This window comes from Sinocyclocheilus grahami, unplaced genomic scaffold (assembly GCF_001515645.1).
Source record: "Sinocyclocheilus grahami isolate Dianchi unplaced genomic scaffold, SAMN03320097.WGS_v1.1 scaffold112.1, whole genome shotgun sequence".
In the NCBI taxonomy this organism is placed as follows: Eukaryota; Metazoa; Chordata; class Actinopteri; order Cypriniformes; family Cyprinidae; genus Sinocyclocheilus; species Sinocyclocheilus grahami.
Window position 1 is genome coordinate 1558060 of NW_015505291.1, and position 12552 is coordinate 1570611.

The 12552-nt window shown below is 36.8% G+C and overlaps 1 protein-coding gene, 1 long non-coding RNA gene and 1 pseudogene across 2 annotated transcripts in view; 2 read left to right on the forward strand and 1 right to left on the reverse strand.

The window, feature by feature from the left end:
* LOC107589122 (uncharacterized) overlaps positions 1-4424 on the reverse strand; it is a 13201-nt gene extending 8777 nt beyond the window's left edge. Inside the window, exons 1-2 of the long non-coding RNA XR_001609649.1 lie at positions 4281-4424; positions 13-15 (exon numbers count right to left, since the gene is read on the reverse strand). This is a non-coding gene — a long non-coding RNA (uncharacterized lncRNA). The remainder of the gene's footprint in view (positions 1-12; positions 16-4280) is intronic.
* On the forward strand, positions 280-5575 carry LOC107589120 (caspase-3-like; annotated as a pseudogene).
* A 3255-nt stretch (positions 5576-8830) lies between these two features.
* LOC107589121 (caspase-3-like) overlaps positions 8831-12552 on the forward strand; it is a 5565-nt gene continuing 1843 nt past the window's right edge. Inside the window, exons 1-5 of the mRNA XM_016277472.1 lie at positions 8831-9173; positions 10234-10279; positions 10735-10871; positions 10959-11087; positions 11166-11341. Coding sequence (XP_016132958.1) covers positions 10239-10279; positions 10735-10871; positions 10959-11087; positions 11166-11341 — 483 coding nt within the window. The 5' untranslated portion in view covers positions 8831-9173; positions 10234-10238. The remainder of the gene's footprint in view (positions 9174-10233; positions 10280-10734; positions 10872-10958; positions 11088-11165; positions 11342-12552) is intronic.

Sequence of the window (12552 nt, forward strand, 5' to 3'; positions counted from 1 at the left end):
TGATATTTAGACAGACTTAAAGAAGTTCCAGATCTATATTTGTGCTCTTAGTTATTTTGCCTTTAATGTAAATAAACATGTGGAAACAATAAACTTGCTCTTGTGGATTTATTTAGATGTTAATTACATTGTGCAAGCTGTCTCTTTTATACCATGTGGTTTATATACATGTTGCTGCTGATTGGGCTGACATTTTTGACACACCCACCAAACAAGAGAAAACGTATCTCAAACCCCGTTGCACACTGTTTCCAGGAAACATGTCGTTCAACCTGGAAACCGTAGCAAAACGTTGTGCACCGGTTTGAGCTTGAATGTGCCTCTCGTTCCACGAGTATTTAAACAACCTCCCAGTTCATCAGAACTACTTTTTTAATTTCTCTTCCAGAAAGAAACATCTGACGACACCACAGTTGTAAGTTACTTACTTTATTCACATTACTGATTACTGATGGAAATATCTGTGAAGTAACAGGATAAAATTGGGTTTTGTCTTGTTTTTTTTTTTCCTGCTGGCTGAGATAGACTAAAATCTGTAATATAAAAGTAAAGACGAGTAACAAAACTCATAATTATTTTCTTTCATAATGTGCTGTCATGAGCTTGCCCCAGTAAAATGAAACTGACCTGCGAGTGAAAAATTTAAGGGGGTCTGAATACTTTCCGTACCCACTGTATATATATATATTCTGCAACAGACCAAAAGTGAGAGGCCTTCAGTAAACAAGCTCTTAGATGTTTGTAAAATCAAGATGTATGTGATCATTATGGCTTTTAAACATCAAAGAAGTTAACAAGTTATCTTTTGGCTCTTTAGAGGAACTTGTTACACCTGTTGTTTTAAAGAGAAGAGCTTTGGGGAAAATGTAACTATATACCAGGGTTGGCGAACTCCGGCCCTGGAGAGCCACAGTCCTGCAGAGCTCAGCTCCAACCCTAATAAAAACTCACCTGCCTGTAGCTTCCTAGTAACCCTTCAGGCCTTGATTAGCTTGTTCAGGTGTGTTTGATTAGGGTTGAAGCTCGCCACCCCTGCTATATATATATATGTATGTATATAGCATACAGTATACTGTACGTCTGGGTAAATGCATAACACAAATTCCTAAGCAACTGTGAGTCATTATGTATCAGAAGAATAATTATTTATGATAAGATATTTTGTGTGTGTGTGTTCGTGTTTCCCTTTAGTGACCATGTCAGACAGAGGACCCAGGGGTGAAGACACTGTGGACGGCAGACAAGTGAATGCCAAACAGTATGTGATTTTGATGAAAATTAATTATTTCACCCCAAAAATGAAAATTTACTCACCCTCATGTCATCCAAGATATAGAGTTTGTTTGGAGAAATTTGGAGTAATTTGGCATTACATCACTTGTTCAGCAATGGATCCTCTGCAGTGAATGGGTGCCGTCAGAATGAGAGTCAAAACAGCTGTTAAAGTGGTGAAAAGCAGCGTGTTTGTAAGAAACTAATCCATGAAACCATTGTTTACTTCATCCATAATAGTGCTTTCTCTAATAAAAAGTCATTTTGTCTGAATCAGGAGAGAAATGTGCACAGATCATGCAACATTTACAAAACAGTCCAAATTTAAACAAATGTGTGGGTGGATTTTGATGTGAGAGGACAACATGGGATGGACTTTATAGGTTGCGGATCCATTATGGACTCATATTTTAGCTAGAAGCAAAGTAAAAAATTAAAAAACTGATGGATTGTATCATATATACGCACAGCTTTTTGCTTCACAAGATGTTAGTTGATGGACTTGAGTCGTATGGATTACAAGTGGATTACTGTGATGTTTTTATCAGTTATTTTGAACTCTCATTCTGGCAGCACCCATTCATAAGAGTATTTGTTGGTGAGGAAATTGTCAGTATTCTTACTTTGCTGTTTAAGATATATAAGAGACAGCTACAAGTAAGGCTGATTTCTCTGAACACACTTTTAAAACACTGGGTATCATACACTTACTGACTTTGTCACAAGAGGAAAAACTAACCATACACTAAACAGCTGAGGATCACTCATTACCAGATTTTTTTAGTTTTTCCAATCACAACAAACTCACACAGAAACTTGCCTTAACTAACCACCCCCTAAATGACCACTTTCTGAAGATCATTTCCACATTAATTATGAATGTATCATAAAAATCTCTTTGTTTGCACAGGGGTTCGTATCTCACAGATGCTGGAGTCGATCAGACAGATGCCAAACCACATTCAGATGTTTTTCAATACAATATGAACTACGCTAGTCTGGGACAATGTGTCATCATCAACAACAAGAATTTCCAGAGAAATACAGGTAAGAACTAACACTGACGAGTTAAACAAATTAGTTTAGATGTTTGTTCTTGTTGGACTAAGACTTTTTTTTTTTTTTTTACAGGATTGAAAGTTCGTAATGGGACATAAAATGATGAAGAGAATGTGAAAGACACTTTCTCAAATCTGGGCTTCAAAATCAAAATTTGCAGAGATCAGACTGTCTCACAGATGAGAGATTTGTTAACTGAAGGTATGGCGAGATGCTGACCGAGCCTGAATAGTGATTGGTTACAGTTATTGAATTGATCAGTCATAAACTCATATATTCTTTCATCCTCAGTGTCTAAGGAAGATCACAGTAAATCAGCCATGTTTGCGTGTGTGTTGCTGAGTCATGGAGATGATAGAAGGATATTTGGCACAGATGACTGTATTGAGCTGAAGGAACTGTTTGCACTCTTCAGAGGAGACCGCTGCAAATCTCTGGTGGGGAAACCCAAGCTTTTCTTCATTCAGGTGAGCTGATTGATAATAAAAAAGTATTTTCGTGTTCAAAAAGCTGTTCTTTTAGTACCATTGATATACTATTATCATATCAGTAGTATCAGTTAGTCTAGCACAGTACACATAGCAAGGATTAATATTAATATGAAATTAATATGAAAACAAATAGAATAGAATATAGTGTTGGTATTAATTGGTCAGGTGCTGACGAAAAAGATGTATCTTTAGAGGTTTTTTTATTTAATTGCTAAAGACTCATCGAATTGATCGAATTGAGATAGGCAGGCCATTCCACCAGCTGGGAACTGTCCAGGAAAACGTCTGTGAGAGTGATTTTGTGCTTCTTTGGGATGGCACCACAAGGCGATGCAGAATGCAAGCTTCTGGAGGGCGCATAAGTCTGAGCTAGTGAGTTTAGGAATATTGGTGCAGAGCCAGTGGTTGTCTTATAGGCAAACATCAGTACCTTGAATTTGATGCGAGCAGCTATTGGCAACCAGTGCAGTCTGATGAAGAGAGGTGTGATGTGGGCTTTGTTCAGCTCGTTGAAGCTGCTACCTTGTGGATCAGCTGCAGAGCTATGATGCATGCTGGAAGCCTCACTAATAGAGCATTGCAATAGTCCAATCTGGAGAGAACAAGAGCTTGGACAAGGATTTGTGTGGTCTGCTCTGATAGGAAGGGTCTGATCTTCCTAATGTTGTATAAGGCAAATCTGCAGGACTGTGCTGTTGTAGCAATATGGTCTGAAGCTTAACTGATCATAAATCAAAATTCCAAGGTTCCTGGCTGTCCTGAAAGGAGTTATGGTTGACAAACCTAGCTGTATAGAGAAGTTGTGATGAAGTGCTGGGTTGGCTGAGATCACGATCAGTTCTGTCTCAGCAAGGTTGAGTTGAAGGCAATAATCCTTCATCCAGCCAGAAATGTCTGCTTCAGATCATCTGGTTGGAATGAGAAGTAGAGTTGAGTGTCATCATCATAGAAGTGACAGGAAAAGCCATGTTTCTGAATGACAGATCCTAATGATGACATGTAGATAGAGAAGAGAAGTGGTCTAAACACTGAGCCCTGAGGAACCCCAGTAGCAAGAAGTTGTGACTTAGAAACCTCGCCCCTCCAAGACACCCTGAAAGACCTACCTGAGAGGTAAGACTTGAACCACTGGAGTGCGGTTCCTGAGATGCCCATATTCATGATGGTGGACAGGAGGATCTGGTGGTTAACTGTCAAAAGCAGCAGACAGCTTCAGCAAGATGAGTATTGAGGATTTGGAAGCTCTCTTGCCAGTCTCAGGGCAAGAGCAACTTGCAAGGTTATTTGATTATACTTTGTTTTTGAACAATTTCAGAAAATGCACCATCCAGGGCTACTGAATTTCAGAAAAACAAGATCCAGGGCTACTGAAAAAAAAATATTCACACACTCACATACTGTTTATTTTATACTGTTTAGTTTTTAGTGGTTAATTTTGAAGTAGAGCCTTTTGTTTACTAATATGCAGAGATGCAAATTATACATCATACAGCCTATAGCTTCCAGACTGCGCCAAAACCATAATGAATGTTTTCAAGGCCAATTTTGATTGTACGCATTTAAATTAATAGTTTTAGTTGCTCTTAAACAAATGCTTGAGTGTGCTTGTCCTGTGTGTCTACATGCAGGCTTGCCGAGGCTCAGGTCTGGATGCTGGCATTGAGTCCGACTATGAAAGTGAAGAGGAAACACAGAAAATTCCCGTTGAGGCAGATTTTTTGTATGTCTACTCCACTGCACCAGGTAACTAATATTCTGTTCTAAGAAACTTTCTCGAGAACCAAATTATAGAAAATATGCTGATTAACTTGCTTTAATCATCTTGTTTGCTGTCTGTCCTCAGGTTATTTTTCCTGGAGAAACGTTGATAATGGTTCCTGGTTCATCATTTCATTGTGCGAGATGCTGTCAAAATACGGCAGGCGACTGGAGATCATGCAGATCATGACACGTGTCAACCACAAGGTGGCGCTGGACTTTAAATCCTCCTCCATATTTTCACGGTTTGATGGCATAAAACAGATACCGTGTATTGTGTATATGCTGACCAAAGAACTCCATTTCCCTAAATAATTCATGTGTATTTTACTGATTATGTTGCAGTGGGATACAAATACTTTTAAATCATGTAAAAAAACAATACTATGTAGCCGTTTAAAGCACTGTAGACTGCAGTCAAAACGGGTAGGGATATAAAGAAAATGTATAATTAATCATTAATATATGAAATTATCTGTATTTTTTCATACTGGTGTGTGGTATGTTTACAGTGCTGGATTTGACACATATTTACTAACAGCTTGTGCCAGCGCTGAAAAGACATGGACACCGTTATTTTTGCGTATTGAGTTATTTTTCATTTTTATGGAATTGTGCTCTAACGTTAGTTTGCCCTGTTTAGCAAATCTGGCCCTAGGACTGTTAATAAACTTCTTAAACCAGCTAAGGACATTGTTCACTCCTCTGTTGATCAGTGTTATACGTTTCTTAACAGTTCTTTAATCTCCATCACCCTGGTTGAAATAGTGGATATTCAGCCTTTAAATCCTCCAATCACTACTTTTCCGAACTTTGAAATGGTTGGAATTTACTTTATTGTAAGTACAGTTAAGTCTTTGAATTCAACTACCAGTATATTAGAGCCACATCCCAGTTCAGTTATTAAGAACTGTCTTGCATCATTCTGTCCTCACATGGTTTAAACTGTAAATTTATCACCGTTGTGGAATTGTTCCTCCAGAATTAAAATCAGGCCCAACACTGAACCCTGAGAAACTCCCTGTCGAACAGGCACGGTATCGGATGTATGATTACCCAAGCTAACAAACTGGGTACAATTGGTTAAATAAGACTGGAAACAACTGGAAAGACAGCAAATTATGCAGCCTGTCCAACAGAGCAGAATGGCATATGGTGTCAAAAACAGCAAAGGTTTCACATGGCCAAGATACTGCATGTTGTAACCAAACACAGCTTTGGACCCAAAAGCAGAACACAGACTATAAATGATGCAAATAAAATGTATTTATTGCCAAAAGTCAAGCAACACAATCCATCTCTCATTTGCTGTTGAAGATTATTGTCTGAGGTGTGCAGGAAACTAAACAGGCCAGAGGTATGTTGGTAGAGCTGAGAGACTAGTTTGTTGATTAGGTGTGGCAGGCAGAATGCAGGTGGAGTGAGGTCTAAAGCACAGGAGAAACAGAATTAGAACTCCAACAAAACACACAACACAAAAACTGGTTTAAAGACACTGGGAGGCCTTAGCACTAGTGATGTTCGGTTCTTGAACGAATCGTTCTTTTGAGCCGGTTCTCAGGAGGTAACCGGTCGAGCCGGTTCACAAATCAAACTGAATCGAACTTTAGTTCCGGGTTGATGACGCAGGACACACAGCCGAAGTAGCACGTCCAACTCAAAAAGAACCGACGTTTGCGGTGGATTGAATTTCCTTGATTTCTCTTCTTTGAACAACACGTTCAAAATTAATTGGATTAGACAGTTTTTATGTAATCCAAAGTCAATCTGGAATTTTATCCCGAATTACTTCTTTTCCAAATTAGGTGGTCTCCCTTTCCTTTTGATCTGTAATTATAGTATTGCTAGAATCCCTTACAATTGATCTAAATTTCATAAACAGGCATTACTTTCATGGTCATTCATTTTTAAGCACAACTTCTCCCCTCACCGTTACTTCATTTGGAACAATCAAGACATTGTATATAAGAGAAAATCTTTATTTTTTAGTAGTTGGTTGAGGAAAAACATTCTGACTGTTTCCCAGTTATTTAGCTTAGAAGGTCTTATTTTAAGTTACGAAGAATTCTTATGTAAATTTAATTTTCCAGTAACTCCCAAAGAATTCTCCATTGTCATGGACGCTATTCCTAAAGGAGCTGTTATGCTTTTAAGGGACTCTGTTAGATCATCCAGCAATTTATCTATTTATTTAGACCCATTTGAAATCCCAGTAGGAAAACTATGCTTTTTGTCACATCCTTCATCACGTAACTATAAGATTAGATCGCTTTTTCAAAAGGAGCTTGTAACAACTCCATATGTGATGTCTTATCGGAAGAATGTGGTTGATTATATTGATTGGAAAAAAGTATGGACTCTGTCTTCGAAATACATAACTAACAAGGTTAGAGAAATCTCATTCAAATTGTTACACAGATTTTACCCAGCTAAAGTGTTTTTGAAAAGGTTTAAATCAGACATAGATACAAGCTGTTCTTTTTGTGGTGACCCTAATGAAACTGATATGCATATCTTTTGGGATTGTCCTCACACACAGCTATTTTGGATTGAATTCTCCAATGTTATCAATCGCAGTGTGCTCCAGGGTTTCTCTTTGCTTTTTAAGGATGTACTGTTTGGCTTCTTTAATATACAAAAAGATAAAATTAATGAATATTTTATTATTAACCTATTATTACTTCTTGCTAAATTTCATATTCACCACAGTACATTCACTAATCAAAATCCTTTATATATTGTTTATAAAAAAGAGGTTCAACAGTATATCCAAACTATTTCATCTTCCAAGAATCTCAAGGCTTTTAAAATGGTTAATTTATTTCATCTTTTTAATTTATTTTGTTAAATCTTTCGTTTTGTATTATTTATTTATTGTTACATACATCTATAAATGGTGCTTTGCATGTAAATTTCACCTCTTTGTATGTAATGTTGATATTCTCTGTATTTTTATATTTGGTACCTTGGCATTAATAATAATAAAAAAGAAAAGAAAAAAAAAGAACCGAGGTTTGCCGAGGATTACCGAAGATTCTGATGAGTGAGTTGACGATACTGTGCAAGCCTGATGCACATACTGGAAATATGCTTATTATGACTGTTATTAATTTACATTTTATTAAAACTGGTTTATTAATTCTTCATACTGTAGATATGTAAAAAATATCCGAATTTGTGCATCAATGTCTGTAATGTGTGCTGTATGTGTGAAACTTTTAGGAATCTTATCCAAGTTGTAGGCTAGTCAATATTGGTCAGTATCTGACATAAAGGATCCGCAAATGAAACTGACCACAAACACCATTAACTTAAGTGAATTATATGGCAATAATCAGCAATATGCTTTCACTCAAATATCTTTATTTTTTGAATGTTTCAATGTGTTGACACAAATGACTTATTTGAATTTTTCATTAATAAAACATGACACTGATTTAGAAAAGAAATGCGTAGAGACTTATATTGCTTGATGACGTCAGGAACCGATGAATCGGCCTTTAGAACCGGTTCAATGAGCCGATCTGTCCGAAAAGAATACTATGAGCTATACAAACTGTGTGGGGGGAACCTAAACTGAGCCATTCACTATAGGCTACGACAACCAGGGCATCGCTAAAAATGGGTGTGAGTTTGTTTACAGAACTCTGTAGTCACTGCAGCAAACTCACATATATATAATTATTCAAAAAAATATAATTTCCCTGCAGCCAGTGGGCCCCCTTTCCAGTGTAGGCCCCTGGGCTTCAGTTCAGTCCCTTGAAGCCCGTGCATTAATGTGCCCCTGCTTAACCTGCATGTCTAGGTGCTGGTGTGAGTCTGAAGGTTCACAGTTCTCCGGTTTATCATCAGCATGCAATAAAGGGGGGACATTTTACTTTGCTATTAAGCTTGTGTGCTTTTGTTTCATTTCCTTTGAGTTGAGCAAAGAATGAAGACAAGAAATGAGATGTAAAAAAACAAGAAAAGCATCCAGGGCTATTAGAACAGAAACAACAAGATTTTCTTCTTCGTCAATTAGCCCTAATTCTTGAACACCAAACTAGCAAATTAGATTTCTGAAGGTTTATGTAAAAAAAACAAAATTTACAATCATGTTTTGTTCGAGCAGAATACGTAAGTTTAGATTTTGTTTAGATAAAGCTCAACAGTGCCTTATAATCATGACTTTCGTAATGACTTTTATAATAATGCACTTTTGGTTTTAGAGACTGCTGTGTTTACTGCGCATGCGCAGAACAAAACTTCATGGGTTTTTCGTGGGTGGAGCCAGTCTCACGGAACTGTTTATGTTTGATGTTTAGTTCTCAATATTCATAAGCTTTCGTGACCCAGAACGTAAAAACGCAACGTAATCTCAATTCATATTTATGAGTAAGATTTCGCTATTGAAAGGACGTTAAAAATATTACTTCATTAATATTTACAGTCAAGAATTGGTCTTAGTAGCCTACGTTCTCCGCTCCCTCCCTGCTAAAGAGAAACTTCCTTTGGGTTTGTAACGTTACTACGAGTGCTTAAAGAACTTTCCGGATCCTCAAAACTATTGTATGTCATTTCTCTTTCAGAAGGAAAACACCTGACAACACAACTGTAAGTTATTTACCTTATTCACACTACTGATCACCTTATTGCATCAACTTAATTAGCTTTTTTAGTGTCAGAAAGAAATGTGCTTTTAAAAAACGAATGATTTAGTTCTGAACGTGATTGAGTGTTTTAATGACAAATGGTTTTAGATAAAAAAAGTCAGATGTGACTGTAAATGCCACTAAAGAGAATCAATTAAGTATGTGTGTGTTGTTTTTGGACATTTCTGGGAAGTAACTGGTAAAAATGAGGTTTGTCTCATTTAGGTGGTTGTGATAGTCTAAAATTCACAAAACAAAGTTACCATAACTCTTCATAACAAGTCTTCTTTCATAATGTGCTGTCACGGGCTTGTCCCAGTAAAGATAGACTGATCTACTTTCTAGAATACTGCAATCTTCAAGCAATTGACAGATGTGAGAGGCCCAGCCTTCAGTTATCAAGATCTTTGTAAATCCAGATATTTGTGATCATTATGGATGTTAAACATCTAGACTAAGAAAGAAGCAATCAAGTTATCTTTATATGAACTCGTTTTAAAAGGACAAGCTTTATGGGAAGTGTGTTTGAAAACACATATTGAATGTCTAGGTCAGGGGTGCCCAAACTCGGTCCTGGAGGGCCGGTGTCCGTTTAGCTCCAACTTGCCTCAACACATCTGCTGGTATGTTACTAGTATGCCTATAAGTGCTTGATTAGCTGGTTCAGGTGTGTTTAATTGCGGTTGGAGCTAAACTCTGCAGGACACCGGCCCTCCAGGACCGAGTTTGGGCACCCCTGGTCTAGGTAATTTCCTAACAAGAATACAGTAGTCATCCTAAAGTATTGTGTAAGTCATTTTTTTATGAATAGTTGTAGTAAAATCAGGGAAAAGGGAACTTGCACTTACAGTAACTTGCATAGAAATTTACAAAATAAAAAATCATAATTTCCTCATGTTATATTACTTGGAATTGCTAGAGAACGTGTTGATCTGAGATATAGTCTATAACATTTATTAGAATGGCTGGAAATGTGAAGCATTATAGATTACAGTAGATCTGTTTCTTTCGTCTCCCTTTAGTGACCATGTCGGACTCTGTGGATGCCAGACAAGTGAATGCCAAAGAGTATGTGTGATTTAAATGAAAATGGATCAATTACAGGAATTTCATTACAAGCAACAGGCACACGAAAGGAATAGTTCACCCAAAACTAAAACTTTGCTGAAAAATAGATGAGTTTGTTTCTTCGTCTGAACAGATTTGGAATTGCCCACTAATGGTTTCTCGGCAGTGAATCCATTGTTGAGCAAGTAATGTAATGCTACATTTCTTTAAATCTGTTCTGATGAAGAAACTCATGTACGCCTTAGATGGCCTGAGGGTGAAATACCATTTTCAGCTAATTTTCATTTGTGGGTGAATAGAGTGACCCATGGCTGTTTAAGGGAAAATCATCACATTGTGAAGTAAATGAAAGTAACAGCTAACTAACCACTTTTTAATTACCACTTCCTGAAGTGTCTGTGAATCATTTCCACATTAATTATGAATGCATCATAAAAGTCTCTTTGTTTGCACAGGGGTTCGTATCTCACAGATGCTGGAGTCGATCAGACAGATGCCAAACCACATTCAGATGTTTTTCAATACAATATGAACTACGCTAGTCTGGGACAATGTGTCATCATCAACAACAAGAATTTCCTTAAAAAAACAGGTAAGAGCTGGGACTAACACTGATGAGTTGAACTAGTTAGTAGTCCTCATATTTTTTGTTGGATTAATCCTTTTCTATTTTGAACAGGAATGGGAGTTCGTAATGGGACAGACGAGGATGCAAAGAATGCGATACAGACCTTCTCAAAGCTGGGCTTCAAATGCAAAATTAGCAATGATCAGACTGTCTCACAGATGAAAGATTTGTTAACTAAAGGTATAAGGAGCCTGAATAGTGATTGGTTACAGTTATTGAATTGATCAGTCATAAACGCATATACTCTTTCATCCTCAGTGTCTAAGGAAGATCACAGTAAATCAGCCATGTTTGCGTGTGTGTTGCTGAGTCATGGAGAAGATGAAAGGATATTTGGCACAGATGACTGTATTGAGCTGAAGGAACTGTTTGCGCTCTTCAGAGGAGACCGCTGCAAATCTCTGGTGGGGAAACCCAAGCTTTTCTTCATTCAGGTGAGCTGAATAATAATAAAAAGTCTTTTCTTGTTCAAAATGCTGTTATTTTAGTACCATTGATGTACTTTTATCATCCTAATTTTTAGTACTTTTGTTGTGTGCTTTTGTCATTTTTATTAGTTTTTGTTTGCTTGTTTGTTTGTTTTTTTAATATACAGTGGTTATTAGATTATTATTAGAACACTAGTATTTTCACCAGCTAAAAATGGTTTTAAGTCAGTTATTTCTATCTTTAGCTGTAGTGTGTCAGTAGGAAATATCAGTTTGCATTTCCAAACATTCATTTTGCCATTAATTGTAATAATCCAGTGAGATTTTTGCACAAGGAGTCTGAGAACAGCCAGTGCTCCACACAGAGATCTGATCTCTTCATCATCCAGTCTGCCTATAAATAACTGACTTAAAACCAATTTTTATCTGGTGAAAATACTAGTGTTCTATAATAATTTTGGCCACCGCTGTATCTATATAGTTGTTTTCATCGCTTATTACTTATTTGTATTTATTTAATTTTAGTTAATTTAGTACTTTATGTTAAACTAATTGAAAATGAGAAATGTTGCCATGGCAGCTAGCTTAATTAATTTTTCATTTGATTTCACTTGATGTTTATTTTGTTTCAGATAACTTCATTAATCATTTTTATGGTTTTAGTTTTAGTCAAAATCACTCTGCTTGCCAAGATGTTATACAATTAATAAAAACTAAATATATTATTTCTTATCTATTAAGATATATTTGAACAATTATTAGATATTTTATAGTTATTAAAACAAAAATTACCCTTTACCCAAAAATGTACTTACCCTCAGGCCATCCAAGATGTAGATGAGTTTGTTTCTTCATCAGAACAGATTTGGATAAATTTAGCATCACTTGCTCATCAAAGGATCCTCTGCAGTGAATGGGTGCCGTCAGAATGAGTCCAAACAGCTGATAAAAACATCACAATAATCCACAAAAAGTCATGTGGATTATTGTGATGTTTTTATCAGCTATTTGAACCTTGATTCTTACGGCACTCATTCACTGCAGAGGATCCATTGCTGAGCAACTCATCTACATCTTGGATGGCCAATTTACAAGGAAATATTCATTTTTGTGTGAACTATTCTTTTAAAAACAAACAAGCCTTGTGTGTAGTGCGCTGACATACAGTGTTGTTGCGCTTTGGGGGTCTCGTCCTCGCGGACCATTCCCGATCCCCC